General features: G+C 44.7%; 2 protein-coding genes across 6 annotated transcripts in view; both read left to right on the top strand.

The window, feature by feature from the left end:
- Positions 1-9215, top strand: part of DEPDC1 (DEP domain containing 1) — a 49070-nt gene extending 39855 nt beyond the window's left edge. Inside the window, exons 4-12 of one of the 3 annotated variants that reach the window (XM_073643874.1) lie at positions 826-947; positions 1635-1765; positions 1840-1887; positions 2060-2200; positions 3375-4178; positions 5714-5886; positions 5969-6145; positions 7160-7327; positions 7613-9215. In XM_073643874.1, coding sequence (XP_073499975.1) covers positions 826-947; positions 1635-1765; positions 1840-1887; positions 2060-2200; positions 3375-4178; positions 5714-5886; positions 5969-6145; positions 7160-7327; positions 7613-7753 — 1905 coding nt within the window. In that variant the 3' untranslated portion in view covers positions 7754-9215. Of the gene's footprint in view, positions 1-825; positions 948-1634; positions 1766-1839; positions 1888-2059; positions 2201-3374; positions 4185-5713; positions 5887-5968; positions 6146-7159; positions 7328-7612 lie in introns of all 3 variants that reach the window. The other 2 variants (XM_073643873.1, XM_073643875.1) reach the window with 2 other exon arrangements.
- Positions 9216-13782: 4567 nt separating this feature from the next.
- RPE65 (retinoid isomerohydrolase RPE65) overlaps positions 13783-19387 on the top strand; it is a 40606-nt gene continuing 35001 nt past the window's right edge. For 2 of the 3 annotated variants that reach the window (XM_073643870.1, XM_073643871.1), the window contains exons 1-4: positions 13786-14031; positions 15052-15134; positions 15486-15636; positions 19200-19307. In XM_073643870.1, the coding sequence (XP_073499971.1) occupies positions 14021-14031; positions 15052-15134; positions 15486-15636; positions 19200-19307 (353 nt within the window). In that variant the 5' untranslated portion in view covers positions 13786-14020. Of the gene's footprint in view, positions 14032-15051; positions 15135-15485; positions 15637-19199; positions 19308-19387 lie in introns of all 3 variants that reach the window. The other variant, XM_073643869.1, reaches the window with a different exon arrangement.

The raw sequence follows: 19387 nt of genomic DNA, 5'->3' as shown, positions 1-19387 counted from the left end.
CTGCTGTTGTGCCCCCTTTATTCTAAGGATCGATGGGAGTCCCAGAGGTCAGACCCGCTTATCATTACATGATGGCATAGCCCCTTTATCAGCCGTCCCTTTAAGGACACATTTTATGTGTGCAGCTGTTTAGGGATTGAGGGATAATTCTGGGACTTCTATAAGGTTTCTGCCTCGTTTATCTGCCTGTCATCGTGCGGATGCGGCGCTGCCTCGTTTAGCCGCCTGTCGTCGTGCGGATGCGGCGCTGCCTCGTTTATCTGCCTGTCGTCGTGCGGATGCGGCGCTGCCTCGTTTAGCCGCCTGTCGTCGTGCGGATGCGGCGCTGCCTCGTTTAGCCGCCTGTCGTCGTGCAGATGCGGCGCTGCCTCGTTTATCTGCCTGTCATCGTGTGGATGCGGCGCTGCCTCGTTTAGCCGCCTGTCGTCGTGCGGATGCGGCGCTGCCTCGTTTATCTGCCTGTCGTCGTGCGGATGCGGCGCTGCCTCGTTTAGCCGCCTGTCGTCGTGCGGATGCGGCGCTGCCTCGTTTAGCCGCCTGTCGTCGTGCGGATGCGGCGCTGCCTCGTTTAGCCGCCTGTCGTCGTGCGGATGCGGCGCTGCCTCGTTTAGCCGCCTGTCGTCGTGCGGATGCGGCGCTGCCTCGTTTATCTGCCTGTCGTCGTGCGGATGCGGCGCTGCCTCGTTTATCTGCCTGTCGTCGTGCAGATGCGGCGCTGCCTCGTTTAGCCGCCTGTCGTCGTGCGGATGCGGCGCTGCCTCGTTTAGCCGCCTGTCGTCGTGCGGATGCGGCGCTGCATTTTTCACCTCTTCTGGTTCTGTGTAGGGGGAACAAGAAAATGAAGCAGCTGAAGCAATGGAAGTGGATACGGAGCGCGGATCCCTGGGTGCAAAGGAGATCACCAGAAAGGATCTAGAAGAAGTCTGGGGAAACATCGCCCTGATCCAGTAAGTATACCGCCCCCTGCTGCTATACGTGTGTATACGTGTTCTTATTGTTCTATAGTTGTCACTATACGTCTGTCATCTTCTGATTTCCTGCTTGTCGTGTATTGACGCAGAGCTGCTGCTTTCAGGGGGTTTTCATCTTTTTGAAATTGTTTGTTTGTTTTTTTTTACATTTTGCAAACCCGTTCCACATCGTCGGCATACGCACAGGGGGCAGAGTTTTCATGAAATCACATTCACTTTGCCGAACCTTTCTAAATGCAGCAGATTTTCTGCACATAAAAGCCTCTTTATTTACACTGTGGGGACAATGGCCTTCACCCCTTACCATCGTTGGCCGCCTGATGTCGGCTCCCTGTCTTTGATGTGGCTCCTCTTTGCCAGCGGATGATGGCGTTGTTATTCAGCCATCATCTGCCTCTTACAGCCGTGATGACTGGTAGGGGGTCGATCTTTGCAGACCCCTATTGGTCCTGACCGCTAGTTGCTGTCTGCAGCCCGGCTACCTACAAGTGAATTGATATGGCTGCATGTTTTGTAGCACTGGACGCAGCAGCTCTGCAGCCCCTTCATTCTCAGTAACTATTAGGCCCAGCATGTTCGGACCGCCAGGAGTTGTAGTCCCTCAGCAGTTGAGTAGCGCCAGGTTGCAGATCTGCTTTCCTCATTTGCTCTCGTGTTTCTTAGTCTTCAGAAAATCCTCGCGCTGCCGTCCTTGGAAGAAGTGCTGAATCCTGCGCAGATGAACCCCGGACACATCATGTACAACATGACGCACACCAGCAAACACGGCGTCGTCTTCCTGCAAGACAAGACAGGTGGGGCGGCTTGGGGCTGGTGCGGGTAACCCGTCTGTCTTTCTCGGTCTTGCTGATGTGTCTTGTTCTTATAGATGATCTTCCTCACTGGGTCCTGTCTGCAATGAAATGTCTCGCAAACTGTAAGTATGGAGAGCGCTGACTCTTGCTCCACGTTTCAGTCCCTTCCTCTAATGCTGACGCGCTCTCGTTCTATTCTGCACCAATGGCCACGATGAATCCTAATCCGCTTTATCTTACTTCTTGGACTCGTTGCCTGTAGTGACTGCTTCCCCCAATGTCTCTTTTGCACAGGGCCGAGAAATAACGACATGGGCCAGCCCAGCTATCCCGGCTTTGAGCGCGACGTCTTCCGGACGGTCGCTGACTACTTCCTGAACCTCCCGGAGCCTCTGCTCACATACGAGTATTATGAGCTTTTTGTGAATATCTTGGGTAAGTCTTGGCCGGCCACCACTCACCTTCCCGGCACTCACTGTCTGGCCTGAGATGATGCGGCTTTTGCTCTCCAGATGCCCCTTGTGCTTCCATCACATGTAAGGCGTCCTACCCTGTGTGTCTTGCATGGCGGTGGATGCTGCACTGGTAGTCCGTGGACCTCGGGCTCTCTGCACTATAGAGTCGTGATAGTTTGTCAGCCAGGTGACACGTAGGATCCCTGGTGATCAAGTGCTCTTGCAAGCGAAAGTGACCGCTTAGTTTCATTGCTCCCCTTGAAATGCAAGCGAAAGAGCTAGAACAGAGGAGACCCCATTACTATAGAAAAGGATTCCCCCGATGTCTTGCACTTGGCCGTAGGGTTTCGCTGGGAAGAGCCGGCAAGGGGCGTCGCAGGACTGGCTTCCTGCTATAGTCCAAGGCCAAATCTTAAAAGTATATTCTCTCTGAAATGCGTTGTGCAGCCAGGCTGCGATTCATGCTGCACACGGTTTGGGCAGCATGAATTGCCTGACAGGTTGTGCATGCTCTGCAGAACTGAGGATGCATGTGTCTGGGTGGTGGAGAGGAATATGGTCCCTTCATTGGCTGATCTTTGTGTTGTATCCTAGTGTGATATTGATCCTAATCCGTCCCTGTGCAGTCATAAGGCTTTGCTTTTTTTGCAATTCAACCCCCCCAAAGGTGGGCTAAGGGTGGTGCACCCCATAGTGCGGAGAGGGCTATGCTGATCTGAGGAGGTGGCCTACGTGGGGTCAGGATGGTGCACAATTGGGAGGAGAATGCAGACTGAGGAGGAAAAGTCACCAAATGGGGCACAGAGTATTTCAGAAGAGGAGGGAAGGGGCTGTATGTAATGGGGGCACAGCGAATAGAGGCAGGGGGTCTTCAGCGGCACAGCGTTTCCGAACAGGTGTTTGTAATGATGCGCAGGCAGGATTTTTGCAGGACACTCCTACCCTTAGTGATTGTTGCAGCTGACTGGCATGACGCGTTTTGCTGCCTCTGGTGCCCCCCTCCACGCTCGGCCTCTGGTGTTCCCCCACGCTTGGCCTCTGGTGTCCGCCCCCTCCCCCACGCTCGGCCTCTACCGCACTAACCTGCGACTAACGTTGTGCACATTTATCTCCCGCTCGCTGCACATTCTAACTTCTATTTCGTCCCTGGTTAGTTGTATGTGGCTACGTTACGATAACCCACAGGCGCAACCGGAAGCACAAAGTGAAGAAGGACGTGCCCGCTCCACGGTCCTCCCAGCACCAAAAACTGAGCAGCACAAACTTTAAGTCCACTGAATGCCTCCTCCTCAGCTTGGTGCGGAAGGTGCCCAACGAAGAAGAGGAAGATGACGACCAAAGCTTCGGGGAGCTGGGCCGGGAGCACAAGGACTTTGCTCTGCACAGTAACAGGGAGAAGCTTTACAGCTCCCTCGCCAGGCGGCAGAGCAGGATCGGAGGTGGCAGCTGCCAGAACCTCGCCGACGGCAGGACTGACTCCGCGGCGCCTTATAAAGTCCGGCTGCGCAGTTGCTCATTGGAGGGAATCGCAGATGTGTCCTATTCTGAAACGAGTCACGAGAGCTATTCTGTGACCCAATCCCCAAATCCACCTCCATCTGCCGAGCATGCTGTGCCCGCTGCTGTAGGCAACGCCCGAACACTGCTCCGCCACAACCCTGCAGCAGGGGGCGCTCACGGAGCCGACTGCAGGACGCTGTCCCGGGCACACAGCATGGGCGACTGTCTTGGCTCGTGCTCTAGTATAAACACTCCAGTGGCCGAGATTACCATCAAGCCCGGGCAGACGGGTCAGGGTAGACTGCAGAAACGCCTGAGCTCTATGGAGGGAAGCGACGTGACTGACCCGGGCATCGCCGTCACCAAACGCTTGTGCCAGAGCAATATGGAGCTCTCCAGTTCTGTCCCCACAAACTCTTCTTCACTGCACGCTGCTGCGCCCTGCACTGGCACTCAAAGTAAGGGTAATGCTATTTACTGCATGTTCCTGCATGTCCGTGCGTCCTCATAATCCAGCATGTGGTCCTAATTCTGTCCGTTTGTCCTAGTAATCCAGCATGTGTGTCCTAGTAATCTGGCATGTGGTCCTAATGCTCCCTGTGTGTCCTAGTAATCCAGCATGTGGTCCTAATGCCGTCTGCCCTCCTCACGCTCGCCCTGTATGACCCTTTCCTACAATCTGATGTCTTTCTCTCACGTTGCCTCCTTTTCTTGTTCCAGCGGATCTAGAGTAGAAAATAAAGCTGCATAATGAATCGTCCGGATTAAAAGGATTTTCCACAAACTTTACAAAACTTGCCAAAGCGAAGGGGTCGTTCTAGAAATAAGCCTGACTTGACGCTCCGGTGGTCTTCTCCATCGTGACCCTTTTTCTGCTCAGTCATCTGACCACTGAGGCTGATTGGCCACATGCGGGGTCTGGTGACTAATGAACGGGACGTAATCCCACCAGAAACGATCACGCCGTCCGGTGGTCGGTGACTGAATATACCGGACGTCGGCAGTTTAGTGGTAAATGACGATTATAAATACTTAACGACCCCTTTGCTCTGGAAAGTCTTAAATATAATCCTGCCGTTTTGTGTACACAGCTCCTATGCAGACCTATGTGTCTTCATGGTTTCAGGCTGTAGTCTGGTCCTGTAATTCTGGGTTACTCCCCCTCTACCCGCTCTTATCGGCACCGTAGTCGGAGGACCGCTCCTTTTCTAGTCATCAATACAATCTCCTTACATTGTTCCTCCAAGGACTAAAAACCTCTCCTCCTGCCGTCGCCACGGCAGCTTTACCATATAAAAGTGACCGCACAAAACGTAGTCTTCTGCTGCTGAGGTTTTTCCCAGGGAGCAGTGCATTGTGGGAGGCAGACCGCAGGTCCACCTGTAAGGCGGGGGTTAATCTGCTATCTGTTTCCATGTTGAAAACTAACTGTACGGTGTGAACGGCGCCAAGCTGCTGCATGAAGATGCTGATCTGCTTTGCTTTATCGGACCCCTGGTGGTGGCTGTTGGGGTCTCGCCCCTCCTGTCCACCCTGGTGTTTTCTACGGCTGATCCTTATGTGCAAAATGGAAAGAATTATCCTGCACAGATTTTCATCTTCTTGATTAGCTGAGTAATTGCTATTTTCTTATATCAACTTTATTTATTTTTCTGTTTTGATTTGTTTTGTGATTCTCTGCTCACACCCAAAGCTGCATTCACAGTTCAGGGTGCATTAATGGACCTCCGGGAGCTTTGAGGGGCTGCCCGAGATTAGAAAGAACCTGGCTGTCAATTAATAGGTCACGCCTGGTCTTGCAGTGCGGCTCCATTAAAAGTCTGACAATGGGATGGAGCCGGTGGGAATTTGAGTGCAGCTCTGGTTGGGACTAGAGTAGAAGATAATTTGCATTCACTCAGTGAAGTATTTGCAAATTTACTCAACCTTCTTAGTTATTTTGTGTGACGTTTGGCGCTCACGGAGCTTTTCTTCTCCCTCTGTCGTCGCTCAGGTCTGCTGCAGCCCCATCTGCAGCGGGTGGCCATAGACGCCCTCCAGCTCTGCTGTCTGCTTCTCCCACCCCCGAACCGCCGGAAGCTGCAGCTGCTGATGAGGATGATCTCCCGCATGAGCCAGAACGTGGATATGCCGCGCCTGCATGACGCCATGGGCACCCGATCTCTGGTAAGAAGTCGGTGTGTGTGAACAGTCGCCAGCGTACCCGCTGTTTTCGGACGTGTTTGCCGTCTAATATTCTTTCTACCAGATGATCCAGACGTTCTCCCGCTGCGTCTTGTGCTGCGCTGAAGAGGTGGATCTGGACGAGTTGTTGGCGACAAGATTGGTGTCTTTCCTCATGGACCATCACCAGGAGATCCTGCAAGTGCCCTGCTACCTGCAGACGGCGGTCCAGGATCACATCCAGTATCTGCAGAGAGCCCAGGTGTGGAATCCATTACCACATGTGTGACCTTCCCCCTCCTGACGAAGGACGCGACCAGTGCGTCACAAAATACATGGCGGGTATCGGCTGCACCGTACAGACGGCACGCACCGGCCTATAACTGCAGTGACCAATCGCTGCTGTCAATCAGGCCGCGTGCCGACGGATCATCCTGGTGACCAGGAACCTACTCTAGGCTCCTGTCGCTGCCATCTTCATTCTCCCTTCAAGCCCATCCACATTTGGGCTAAATACTGCAATATTGTAGATGGAACAAGTCCCCGTGGGGGACTCAAAACATTAAAAAAAAAAAAAAACACGTTAAAAGAAGAAAAAAAACACTCTATCGCCACATCTATAACAATAGAAAATTAATCTGTACGGTAAAGAAGTAAAATGATTGAAACACCCGAGTTGATGGTTTTAGATCTTCTCGCGTCCCGTCCCCCCCCACCAAAAAAAAAATAGAATAAAGAGTCAGCAAAACATTGTATGTACCCCAAAATGTTCTGATAAAAAAGACCAGCCCCTATACAGGGATAGAGATGGAAAAATACATAAGTTACGGCCTCGGAAAATAACGACCCAAATATATATATATTCTTTTAATAAAATCTGCTAGCCACTGCGTTATTGGGTTGGATTTCTGTACCAGAATAAAATAAATGCATGATATTTAAAGGGATTGTACACTTAGGAGAGGACCTCACTGCCCTTTGGAGACTTATTTATATCCTGGAAGATCCTCCATCAATCAGAACAGAAAGCCACCACCAGTCTCCAGCAGAGGACGCTGTGCCGGCTCCGGCCGCCTCCCGATCCTCCATTAGGGAAGATTTTGTACAATGAGGTATCCATATAAATGATCTTGGTGTAGAGTTGCCCATCATCCCCCACCCTGGTAAGATTGGGCGCCATTACTGACCTGATGGACTCTTTCTCATCCAGTCTTAGAATGAATCGCTAGTTCATGGTCTCTTTGAGCCAAAGCTAACTGAAGTCTCATTTTTAAAGGTGAAGGACCCGTCGGCCTTGGGCTTCTACTTCTGTAAGCAGATCAGTGCACAGGAGTTCGAGGAGCAGAAGGTGGTGACCTCGCAGGCCGCCATCATGGAGCTTCTGGAGAGCATCGTGAAGGACAAGAACCTATCAATGAAGGACAAGAAGAAGAAACTCAAACAGGTCGGTCTGCTGCTACAGAGACACATGGCTCTGCACCGGGGCTGTATACACAATGGAAGGGTCCAGTGACCGCCAGACGTGAGCCCTGAGAACCTCTTCTGATCTGTAGGCCTGGTGTCTTCACGTGACATCGCATCTGTCCTACTAATCAAGGGGAAGGTTGACTCATTCCTGTCCTGCGGCCATGGGCTACGGACGTGGCCTCTTGACCAGGATCTTTCTTAAAGATTCAACTAGAAAAGAGCAAAATTCTCATTATATTTTTTTTTTTTTTTCCTTCTTCAGTTTCAGAAAGAATATCCTGACATCTACCGCAGCCGCTTCCCAACCACCGAGAGCGAAGCCCAACTCTTGGGAGACAAGCCTACGATCAAGCAGCCGATGCTGCTCCTGAAAAGACCAAAGTTTCGCAACTTAAGATACTGACTAGAGCGGTCACCACGTCCCTCGTCTTCTCCATGAATGAGACGTTCCTTTCATTCATTTTACTAAACTTCAGAAAACCTGCTAATTACATCTTAAAATTTAGATAAAAAAAAAAACACACAATCCACGTTTACAGCAGGAGCGGTTATTAAGAAGTTCCCCCGACAAAATAAATGATCCCTAAAATCTTCACCCATTAATGACACTGGGTTACCAATGCAAAGCGTCCACATGTTTACGTGTTAAATATTACTTTTCCAATTGGTGGCGCTGTTGCATTGCCACCTAGGTTAAAAATTGCAACAGATGTGGTGAAAAAATGGTACTGCAAGTGAAAGCTGTGTAGTGCAGAATTGCTTAAATGGCAATGCCCTATTTAACGTAATATACTTGTAGGCGTTTCTAGCTTGGCCCATTTGTACACGTACCAGATATGGACGCAAATCTATGTTTTTAATAAGTTGGCCACTGTCGCCTTAGTGCCCATGATGACCCCTTTATAGAGTCCGGCCTGGTCACCATTGAGTTCCTTTACCTGATGGAGACTTCTAACCCTCCTGCTCGTTATCCATTTATTACCTGACTGTGGCGGACAGCGATGATCTGTGCTGCCGCTGATCGGCGTCGCCCCGGGACTGACGTCCGTGCAGAATTATGCTCTCATGAAACCATTGCCAAAGATGATTTACTGCTGGAGAAGCCAAGCGTCACCCATCGTTGCAGGATGAAGAGTGGTGGCCGCCTCCAGCATCGGGGACTTATCGGGACTTGTTTCCTATTTGTGTGTGTTTTTTGTTTTGTTTTTTCCTGACTTTTACTGACATTTCTGACATTGCCTATTTGCACATTAAATGGCACAAGTCTCCCGCTCCGGCATTCAGGACGATCCTCAATCTAGAAGGCAATCGTCTGCAATGCTGGGAGTTGTAGTGTCCAAATGACGGTCTGCAGACAGAGTTAAAGGGGTTGTTCCATGGTGCACATTTCTCATGTGTCCTGTGGAGTCCATTGTGAGCATGTGCGACCGCTGCTCCATTGACTCTATAGGAGCGGTGGTTGCACATGCTCAGTAACACTTTGATGGACACAGGGGCCTTTGAGCCAATCTTCTTCCGTAGAGAATGACTGTGGAGTTTCCCTTTAAGGAACAAGCAATGGCCGCACACACAACATTCGGGAGATCTGTGCTATTTAAAAAAAAAAAAAAAATCTGTATCACCCTGTGCCTCCTCGCAGAAAACTGACATAATTAGGTGCTTGGTCCGGTCTCCGGGCTCGCTGCATGTTGCACTCCTCCTTTGTATATATTTGCGCTTATATTTATGTGTTTTTGCTTCTTTTTTTTTTTCTGCAATTTTCTTATTACACTTTCTGCATTAGGAAATGAGCTTTAAACTTTTTGTATCTAAACTGCAAAGACTTTATATTCATGGAAATATAATAAATGATTTTTTTTGTATAATTTCTTATTCTTTTTAATAATACATCTTCGGGATGTGACGTTCCTCCTGATTCCTAAGGCTGCATTCACACTTCTGCGCCTCCGCGGTGTTTGTGCAGAAACCGTAAATGACTGAATCTTGCAGTGAAATAGTTTCTTCTGTTATGAGACCGCGTCGCGGCTCGTAATGGCCTCGCGGCGGCTCGTAATGGCCTCGCGGCGGCTCGTAAGGGCCTCGCGGCGGCTCGTAATGGCCTTGTGGCTTTCTATGTGACTCCGCTGTTTCCCTGCAATATTAACCTGTTCTAGTTAATTTGCCAAATCAATGGGCTCTGACTGTTTGGGTCACTGATGTATCTGCGCAGCTCCAGTTATAGTCCCCATATCTGTATGGGGATCTGTGCGGCCGCTCATGTTCTCCTCCATGTCTGTATGGGGCTCTGTGCGGCCGCTCATGTTCTCCTCCATGTCTGTATGGGGCTCTGTGCGGCCGCTCATGTTCTCCTCCTTGTCTGTATGGGGCTCTGTGCGGCTGCTCATGTTCTCCCCCCATGTCTGTATGGGGCTCTGTGCAGCCGCTCATGTTCTCCTCCATGTCTGTATGGGGCTCTGTGCGGCCGCTCATGTTCTCCTCCATGTCTGTATGGGGCTCTGTGCGGCCCCTCATGTTCTCCCTCCATGTCTGTATGGAGCTTGTGCACTGGGCGCAGTCATGGGGGACAGATAAGGGTGAACCCCAAACTATTCCCACAAAGCTGAAGCTACAATTATCCATAATGTCTTGTGCTGAAGAGTACGATTTCCCAGGGGGTAACGTCCTCCTGAAATCACCAAAACCCCCGACTCCTCCATCAGACAAAGCTAGAGAAGTGCGATCCGTCACTGCACAGAACACGTCTCCTCCCGAGTCCAGTAGTGGCAGCTTTACACCGCTCCATCCAACGCTCGGCATTGTGCTTGGTGATGTAAGGCTGCATGCAGCTGCTCGGCCATGAAGCTTCTGGTGGGGGCGAGTGTTTGTGCTGATGTTATACCAGGGAAGGTCTGGACTCTGGGGTCAGCAGATCGGTGGGGACATTTCTGCTCCTCAGCACTCGGCCCCCAATCTGTAATGTTATGGGGTTTCGACTTTGTGGCTGAGTTACTGCAGTTCCTTCCACTTCTCTATAATATCACTCACTGGTGATGGGGGAAGAAATGTCATGGACGGACTTGTTACCCCAGTGGCTCCTATTACAGGACCGCATTGGTGTCAGTGATCTCTGCACCACTCGCCGATCTGTCACATGGTAGTAATGGTAGACGGTACTATAACTATTATATATGTTGGGCACCAGCGATGGATTGTTACGGTCTAGTGCCATGAATGCCTATAGGACCATAGAGGGCCAGAAAAGCAATCTCCCAAAGATGTCCGTGTGTTACATTCTGCAGAGAGGAAACGTAGAAACCTTCATGACGTTCTGGGGCAGATGGAGGAGAAAAGAGTTAATGATTCCAAATGGAGACGACTTTACCTGTACAGTAATCAGCTGGGCCGGTATCTGCACCGTACGGTCGCTGTATGGGTGTAATATTGGGCTCGGTTCAGTGGGTTTTTGATCATTGTAATATGTAGTCATTTTAAGGCAGTATTATTTCTCCTGTATATAGTGGTAATATTGGGCGTGGAATACAAGGGTTTTTTTTCGGTAACAATATGCAGGCATTATTTAGTCTCCATTGTATATACTGGTACTATGGGTATGGTGTGGGATAAAACAAAAAAAAAACAACTCAAGAAAATATTTTCATAGAACTTATTACAAATATATATCGATGGTATCCTAATCCTAACGGCCCCTGCAATAAAATTATCACATTGCTATTTTTGCTTTTTTTTTTTTTTTTTCCTCCACCTCCCCAAAAAATTTAAAAAAAAAATGCGATAAATTGTAATAAAAAAATGATGTGCTTCAAAATGCACCGATGTGCAGAAGTCCTATAAAAACCACGTAATCAGTTCAGGAATGTAAAACTAGAAATGTTACGGACCTTTGAATGCAATGATGGAAATTATTTTCAAAAGTGTTTTTATTGCTGAAAATCCGAAAAAGTAACGATATAAATGTGGAATCGTCGTAATCTAATGACCTGAAGAATAAACTTGTTTCACTCCAATAAAAGTTATACAATATGTGCCGCAAAATGATGTCATTGAAAAGTCGACTCAACCTGCAGAAAACTAATATTTTATAAGTCGACGGGAAAATAAAATCAAATAATTTCTGCATCTACAATGGGATAAAAGTAATAAAAAAGTTAATTTCCTCATTTTGGGATTTTGATAATATGTTCGAGGGTCCCAGTATCTGTGAACAGCGTCAGGGTTGGGTTTCCACCTGTCTTATCCCGTTGCACTAGATAAGTGGTGCAGGAGGAGCCTGGTTGCCGCTTATCTTTTTTTGCTCCATGTCTCCTGCACAGGAATATTTATGGGGATTATATAGGTGGTTCCCTAGATAGAACCATATTTCATGACATGGCACAGCTCTTCTCTTTATAGGGTACCGTAGATGATGGAAATCGGTGGACTCTCGTATATTTCCGCTGGTGGAGCAGAATGTATTGCCGATTCTGCAGCATTTCTATGGAGCTCCCCGTGTCCGGGGCAATGGAGAATATTGTACATAAGTCACTTGTATAATAGTCCGGAAAGTTCTCTGATAAATTCCCCTGAAAATGCAGCTGATGTGACGGCCGTAATCTCATTATGAAATGTTCTAGGACAAGGGTCCTCAGTTCCCAGCAGCCGAGGACAGAACCGAAATAACAAGAGGCTGTAATCCCGTTATACAAGTCCACCACGAAGAATGTGCGACAAAGCCTCCGATGATTCTCGGTCTATAGATCCTTGGGATATTGTCAGCAGCACACAAGGGGTTAACCCTACATGGGTAATAAGTGCAGCTATAGAAAGGGAATTGCATAACTAACAATTGCCTAATATACAGAGTTCACATGTCTGAAAATTGCACCTGTTCATGGGAAGCACAGGGGTCTTTAAGGGTATGAATACTTATGCAACAACTTACTGTACATAGTCTTAAAAGGCTTTTATCAAGTTTTTAAGTTATCCCCTAATTGCTCGGGGCACAACTGCTAGGAACCAGACAATCCTGAGAAGGGGTCTCTGCAGACCCTCTGTGAATGGAGCGAAGGTCCCCTCCACTCATTCTCTATGGCACTGCGGACAATAGTGAAGTCTTGGGGAGTGCAAAAGGAAAGGGAAAATCGCAGTCAGACTACCAGCAATCAGTAAGTTCTCCCTTATTCTATCCATAGGGGATAACTGAAAAGCTTTACACAATCCCCTTTAAGTAAAATGTTTCCATCAATTTGTGTATACAGCTCCTATGCAGAGCAATGTGTCTCAAAGGTTAAAGACTACAAGCAAACGTGGCCTGATTCAGCATACTGCTTCTTCATAGAGGGACTGTTCTATCTAGGTCTGCCTCTGTGCAGGTGGCATCTCTCATAGAGAAGTGACCTCAATGCTTTTACTGTAAAGAATCCTTTGATCTTTTTTGCTTCATCTTCCTCTAATACTCATGTTCTTAGAAGGAATGGTTCATATCTTGGCAGTTTTGGGGTCTGTCCACATGGGACAGACATTACTCAAAGATAAGTGACCTCAATGCTTTTACTGTAAAGAATCCTTTGATCTTTTTTGCTTTGTCTTTCACCAACACTCATGTTCCTAGAAGGAATTGTTCATATCTTGGCAGATTTGGGGTCCGTCCACATTACTCAAAAATAAGTGACCTCAGTACTTTTACTGTAAAGAATTCTTTGATCATTTTTACTTTGTCTTCCTCTAATACTCACGTTCCTAGAAGGAATTGTTCATATCTTGGCAGATTTTGGGTCCGTCCACATGGGACAGACATTACTCAAAGATAAGTGACCTCAATGCTTTTACTGTAAAGAATCATTTGATCTTTTTTGGTTCATCTTCTTCTAACACGTTCCTATAAGGAATAAATTCATATCTTGGCGGATTTGGGGTCCGTCCACATGGGACAGAAATGCTGCAGAATTTCTGTATGGATTTGGAAGATCTGAAACAATAGGGTAGCAGCCCCGTGATCGAATCTCATCCACATTCCGCAGGGCTATTAACCCTTAGCATAGATCTTAACATTTCTATCTCAAATCTACGCCTATTTTTCTTGTGGAGGGGTGAAATCCATGGAGAGATCAACCACAAATCCACAGAAAAATCCTCATGTTGCAGGTTTTTTTTCCATCCCATGTGGATATTTCTCTACTAATCTTAAGTTTGGAAATGTCGGGTGTTTTGCAATTTGACGGAAGACAATGAGTGATTTAGGACAGAGGATCTCGGTCCTACAGGAAGATTCCCGGACACCTCCGGAGGGATCACAGTCTCTTGTCACGAGACGTCCGTCCACCGGGCTCCAATGTGAGACGTATCGGAGCGTTTTTTCCATATATAGTAAACAATTAGAATGAGAACATCTCGGGTCTGGCAGCGTGCGACTGAATTCTTTCATTTAATCCACCGCTGGTTTGAAAGGATTTAGAACTAAACATTTTTCAAAGAGCCTCGTTGTGCGGAGAGCAAAGACGCCGAAGACTCAATGGAGAGAGAGCGGCTTCAAGAGAATCCCGGTCCTGAAAGAATCTTCTGTTCCCCGTCCGCTCGCTGATTGGCTGCGCTCGCTCTCTAAGAAGATTATTCTCATGAAACAAATCAAAGTCCTTATAAATAGATAAAGACTTCAGACTCCCAGACTCGCTCTCGTCCCGCAGCAGGAGGCACCATGGTCAGTCGGTAAGTAGCGGGTTGGACTCCGTTAGCAAAACCCAAATCGAGTCGTCTTCTAGGAGTTGAGAAGTTTTTACGACGAGTCAAAGGAAGTTTTTTTTTGTTGTTACAAAGTTTCAACTTCTATGTTTTTAAGATTTTTTTTTTTTATAGAATAGGGGGAAATTCCACGGTGCAAACCAGAAAATCCGGCTACTGTTTATGGGGGTCTGTATTCTGTCTATAGGACAGCCTTGTAGAAGGCTCCAGTTTGTACGGACGACCCCCAGCCCATAAGACGCCATTTAAATTTGGCCTCACCCCTAATTTAATGGGTGGAATAGAATTGGGGCGACAGAATCTCCTGTTACAGGTGGTTGGTGTCAAGTAGCTGCTGAAAGGAGCCTTATTTTTTTTTAGCTTTCCTTCATCCTGTATGTTAGACCTAACTGTACGACTCTCATCTGATCTCCCACTGTGCAGAATTGTGAATGCAGCTCTGGCTGTGGATGAAGTATGAGGAATTGCATCTTTACAGAATCGTTTTTGTAAGAGATTATTCCAAATTGATAGATATTCTTCTGCTGTAATCAGAGATCTATTATTGCTTTGTTAGCTTTAAAAGGGGTTGTGAAAAGAATAAACATTATTTTTCGGGGGGACTCAGTGATGCCCCACAGGTCCCATTCCAGCTCTCAGGATCCCCCCGCTGGTCTCTACAGGAAATGTTAGGAAATGCCACTCAGCCAATCACTGGCCACCGCAGGGACACGCCTCAGCCTGTGATTGGCTGAGCAGGCATTTCCTGTCATGTGTGGAGATCAGACCAGAAAGCACAAACCAGCGATCATGTGTCCCCTGAAGAGGAACTAGGGGGGCTCGGGGGATACCTGGAACGGGACCTGCAGAGAATCTGTAAAGGTGTTGTTCACTTTATTTATTCAGGCACTTTTGAGCATTTCAGTACAATCCCTTTAAGCCTCTCCCTTTAAGTCCACTTGGGGCTTGGTCCTTTCAGGAGTTGGTCATTTCTGGCTATTTTTGCAGCGTGGAGCACCCTGCTGGCGGCTACAAGAAACTGTTTGAGACGGTGGAGGAACTGGCCACCCCAATGAGCGTCCACATCACAGGTAAGGGCACCGGACGTATGCGTCAAACAGGCCTTTAAGCTTCTATCAATATCCATATAGTGCCCACTTGGCCTCTGCCGGGTCGGTAAATGTTGGGATACATTTTTTTTCCTGCATGAAACAGCAGAGCAGACTGCGCTATATTCCATACAGGAGCATCCAGTAAAAACCATATACTGCACAGTAGTAACATGGAGTGGCGAATAACACACAGATGCATTGGTTAAACATATAACTGAAAAACACCAATGTGAAAATATCCCAATACATAAATGTTGGTATATTTGGGAATGTTTCTCTTCAAGGGCTTATTGAAAATTCGTTTTCACCTCTCCATTACTTCTGGGACAGGTCGGTTACCCTTATGGCTGTCTGGCAGTCTGCTGCGATGTGGACCCGGGCTGTTTGAAGTGGGATCGGAGCAGTTTTATCACCTGTTTGATGGACAAGCTCTGCTACATAAGTTTGAGTTCAAGGAGGGACATGTGACGTATCATCGCAGGTATGTAACATCATCAGCCGCACTGACCCGGTGCTATCTCGTTCCTTCCCCCTTTATAGGAATACTGCAAATTAAACCTCTTATTACATGACTTATTGATGCATTTGTCAAATATGGATATAATACTGCCCCCTATGTACAAGAATATAACTACTATAATACTCCCCTAAGTACAAGAATATTACTACTATAATACTGCCCCTATGCACAAGAATATAGCTACTATAATACTGCTCCCTATGTACAAGAATATAACTACTATAATACTCCCCTAAGTACAAGAATATTACTACTATAATACTGCCCCTATGCACAAGAATATAACTACTATAATACTGCCCCTATGTACAAGAGTATAACTACTATAATACTGCTCCTATGTACAAGTATATAACTACTATAATACTACCCCCTATGTACAAGAATATAACTACTATAATACTGCCCCCTATGTACAAGAATATAACTACTATAATACTGCCCCCTATGTACAAAAATATAGCTACTATAATACTGCCCCTATGTACAAGAATATAACTACTATAATACTGCTCCTATGTACAAGAATATAACTACTATAATACTGCCCCCTATGTACAAGAATATAACTACTATAATACTGCCCCTATGTACAAAAATATAGCTAATATAATACTGCCCCTATGTACAAGAATATAACTACTATAATACTGCTCCTATGTACAAGAATATAACTACTATAATACTGCCCCCTATGTACAAGAATATAACTACTATAATACTACCCCTATGTACAAGAATATAACTACTATAATACTGCCATCTGTGTACAAGAATATAACTACTATAATACTGCCCCTATGTACAAGAATATAACTACTATAATACTGCTCCTATGTACAAGAGTATAACTACTATAATACTGCTCCTATGTACAAGAGTATAACTACTATAATACTGCCCCTATGTACAAGAATATAGCTACTATAATACTGCCGCCTATGTACAAGAATATAACTACTATAATACTGCCCCCTATGTACAAGAATATAACTACTATAATACTGCCCCCTATGTACAAGAATATAGCTACTATAATACTGCTCCTATGTATAAGAATATAACTACTATAATACTGCCCCTATGCACAAGAATATAACTACTATAATACTGCTCCTATGTACAAGAGTATAACTACTATAATACTGCCCCTATGTACAAGAATATAGCTACTATAATACAGCCGCCTATGTACAAGAATATAACTACTATAATACTGATCCTATGCACAAAAATATAACTACTATAATACTGCTCCTATGTACAAGAGTATAACTACTATAATACTGCCGCCTATGTACAAGAATATAACTACTATAATACTGCCTCCTATGTACAAGAATATAACTACTATAATACTGCCCTCTATGTACAAGAATATAACTACTATAATACTGCCCCCTATGTACAAGAATATAACTACTATAATACTGCTCCTATGTATAAGAATATAACTGCTATAATACTGCCCCTATGTATAAGAATATAACTACTATAATACTGCCTCCTATGTACAAGAATATAACTACTATAATACTGCCCTCTATGTACAAGAATATAACTACTATAATACTGCCCCCTATGTACAAGAATATAACTACTATAATACTGCCCCTATGTACAAGAATATAACTACTATAATACTGCTCCCTATGTGCAAGAATATAACTACTATAATACAGCTCCTATGTACAAGAATATAACTACTATAATACTGCTCCTATGTATAAGAATATAACTGCTATAATACTGCCCCTATGTATAAGAATATAACTACTATAATACTGCCCCTATGTACAAGAATCTAATGACTATAATACTGCCCCTATGTACAAGAGTATAACTACTATAATACTGCCCCTATGTACAAGAATATAACTACTATAATACTGCTCCCTATGTACAAGAATATAACTACTATAATACTGCCTCCTATGTACAAGAATATAACTACTATGATACTGCCCCTATGTACAAGAATATAACTACTATAATACTGCTCTTATATACAAGAATAGAACTACTATAATACTGCTCCTATGTACAAGAATATAACTACTATAATACTGCCCCCTATGTACAAGAATATAGCTACTATAATACTGCCCCCTATGTACAAGAATATAACTACTATAATACTGCTCCTATGTACAAGAATATAACTACTATAATACTGCTCCTATGTACAAGAATATAACTACTATAATACTGCCCCTATGTACAAGAATATAACTACTATAATACTGCTCCTACGTACAAGAATATAACTACTATAATACAGCTCCTATGTACAAGAATATAACTACTATAATACTGCCCCTATGTATAAGAATATAACTACTATAATACAGCTCCTATGTATAAGAATATAACTGATATAATACTGCCCCTATGTATAAGAATATAACTACTATAATACTGCCCCTATGTACAAGAATCTAATGACTATAATACTGCCCCTATGTATAAGAATATAACTACTATAATACTGCCCCTATGTACAAGAATATAACTACTATAATACTGCCCCTATGTACAAGAATATAACTACTATAATACTGCCCCTATGTACAAGAATATAACTACTATAATACTGCCCCCTATGTACAAGAATATAACTACTATAATACTGCCCCTATGTACAAGAATATAACTACTATAATACTGCCCCCTATGTACAAGAATATAACTACTATAATACTGCCCCTATGTACAAGAATATAACTACTATAATACTGCCCCCTGTGTACAAGAATATAACTACTATAATACTGCCCCTATGTACAAGAATATAACTACTATAATACTGCCCCTATGTACAAGAATATAACTACTATAATACTGCCCCTATGTATAAGAATATAACTACTATAATACTGCCCCCTATGTACAAAAATATAACTACTATAATACTGCTCCTATGTACAAGAATATAACTACTATAATACTGCCCCCTATGTACAAAAATATAACTACTATAATACTGCCCCTATGTACAAGAATATAACTACTATCATACTGCCCCTATGTACAAGAATATAACCACTATAATACTTCTCCTATGTACAAGAATATAACTACTATAATACTGCTCCTATTTATAAGAAATATAACTACTATAATACTGCTCCTATGTACAAGAATATAACTACTATAATACTGCCCCTATGTACAAGAATATAACTACTATAATACTGCCCCTATGTACAAGAATATAACTACTATAATACTTCTCCTATGTACAAGAATATAACTACTATAATACTGCTCCTATTTATAAGAAATATAACTACTATAATACTGCTCCTATGTACAAGAATATAACTACTATAATACTGCTCCTATGTACAAGAATATATCTACTATAATACTGCTCCCTATGTACAAGAATATAACTACTATAATATTGCCCCTATGTACAAGAATATAACTACTATAATACTGCCCCTATGTACAAGAATATAACTACTATAATACTGCTCCTATTTATAAGAAATATAACAGTGCGTTGCTTTTGACCACAGATTTGTAAAGACCGATGCTTACGTCCGAGCAATGACTGAGAAGAGGATTGTAATAACAGAGTTCGGTACCTTTGCTTATCCAGATCCATGTAAAAATATATTCTCCAGGTAACTCAAGAACATTGAAAATTCAGAGTTTTATGGTGTTAAATAGTTTTTATATATATATATCATTATTTTTTTGAATC

The sequence above is a fragment of the Phyllobates terribilis genome, unplaced genomic scaffold, assembly GCF_046119375.1.
Source record: "Phyllobates terribilis strain yellow unplaced genomic scaffold, ASM4611937v1 Scaffold_8__6_contigs__length_399053987, whole genome shotgun sequence".
NCBI lineage: Eukaryota > Metazoa > Chordata > Amphibia > Anura > Dendrobatidae > Phyllobates > Phyllobates terribilis.
The sequence above is the reverse complement of the archived record's forward strand: the minus strand, read 5'-3'. Positions and strand labels throughout refer to the sequence as shown.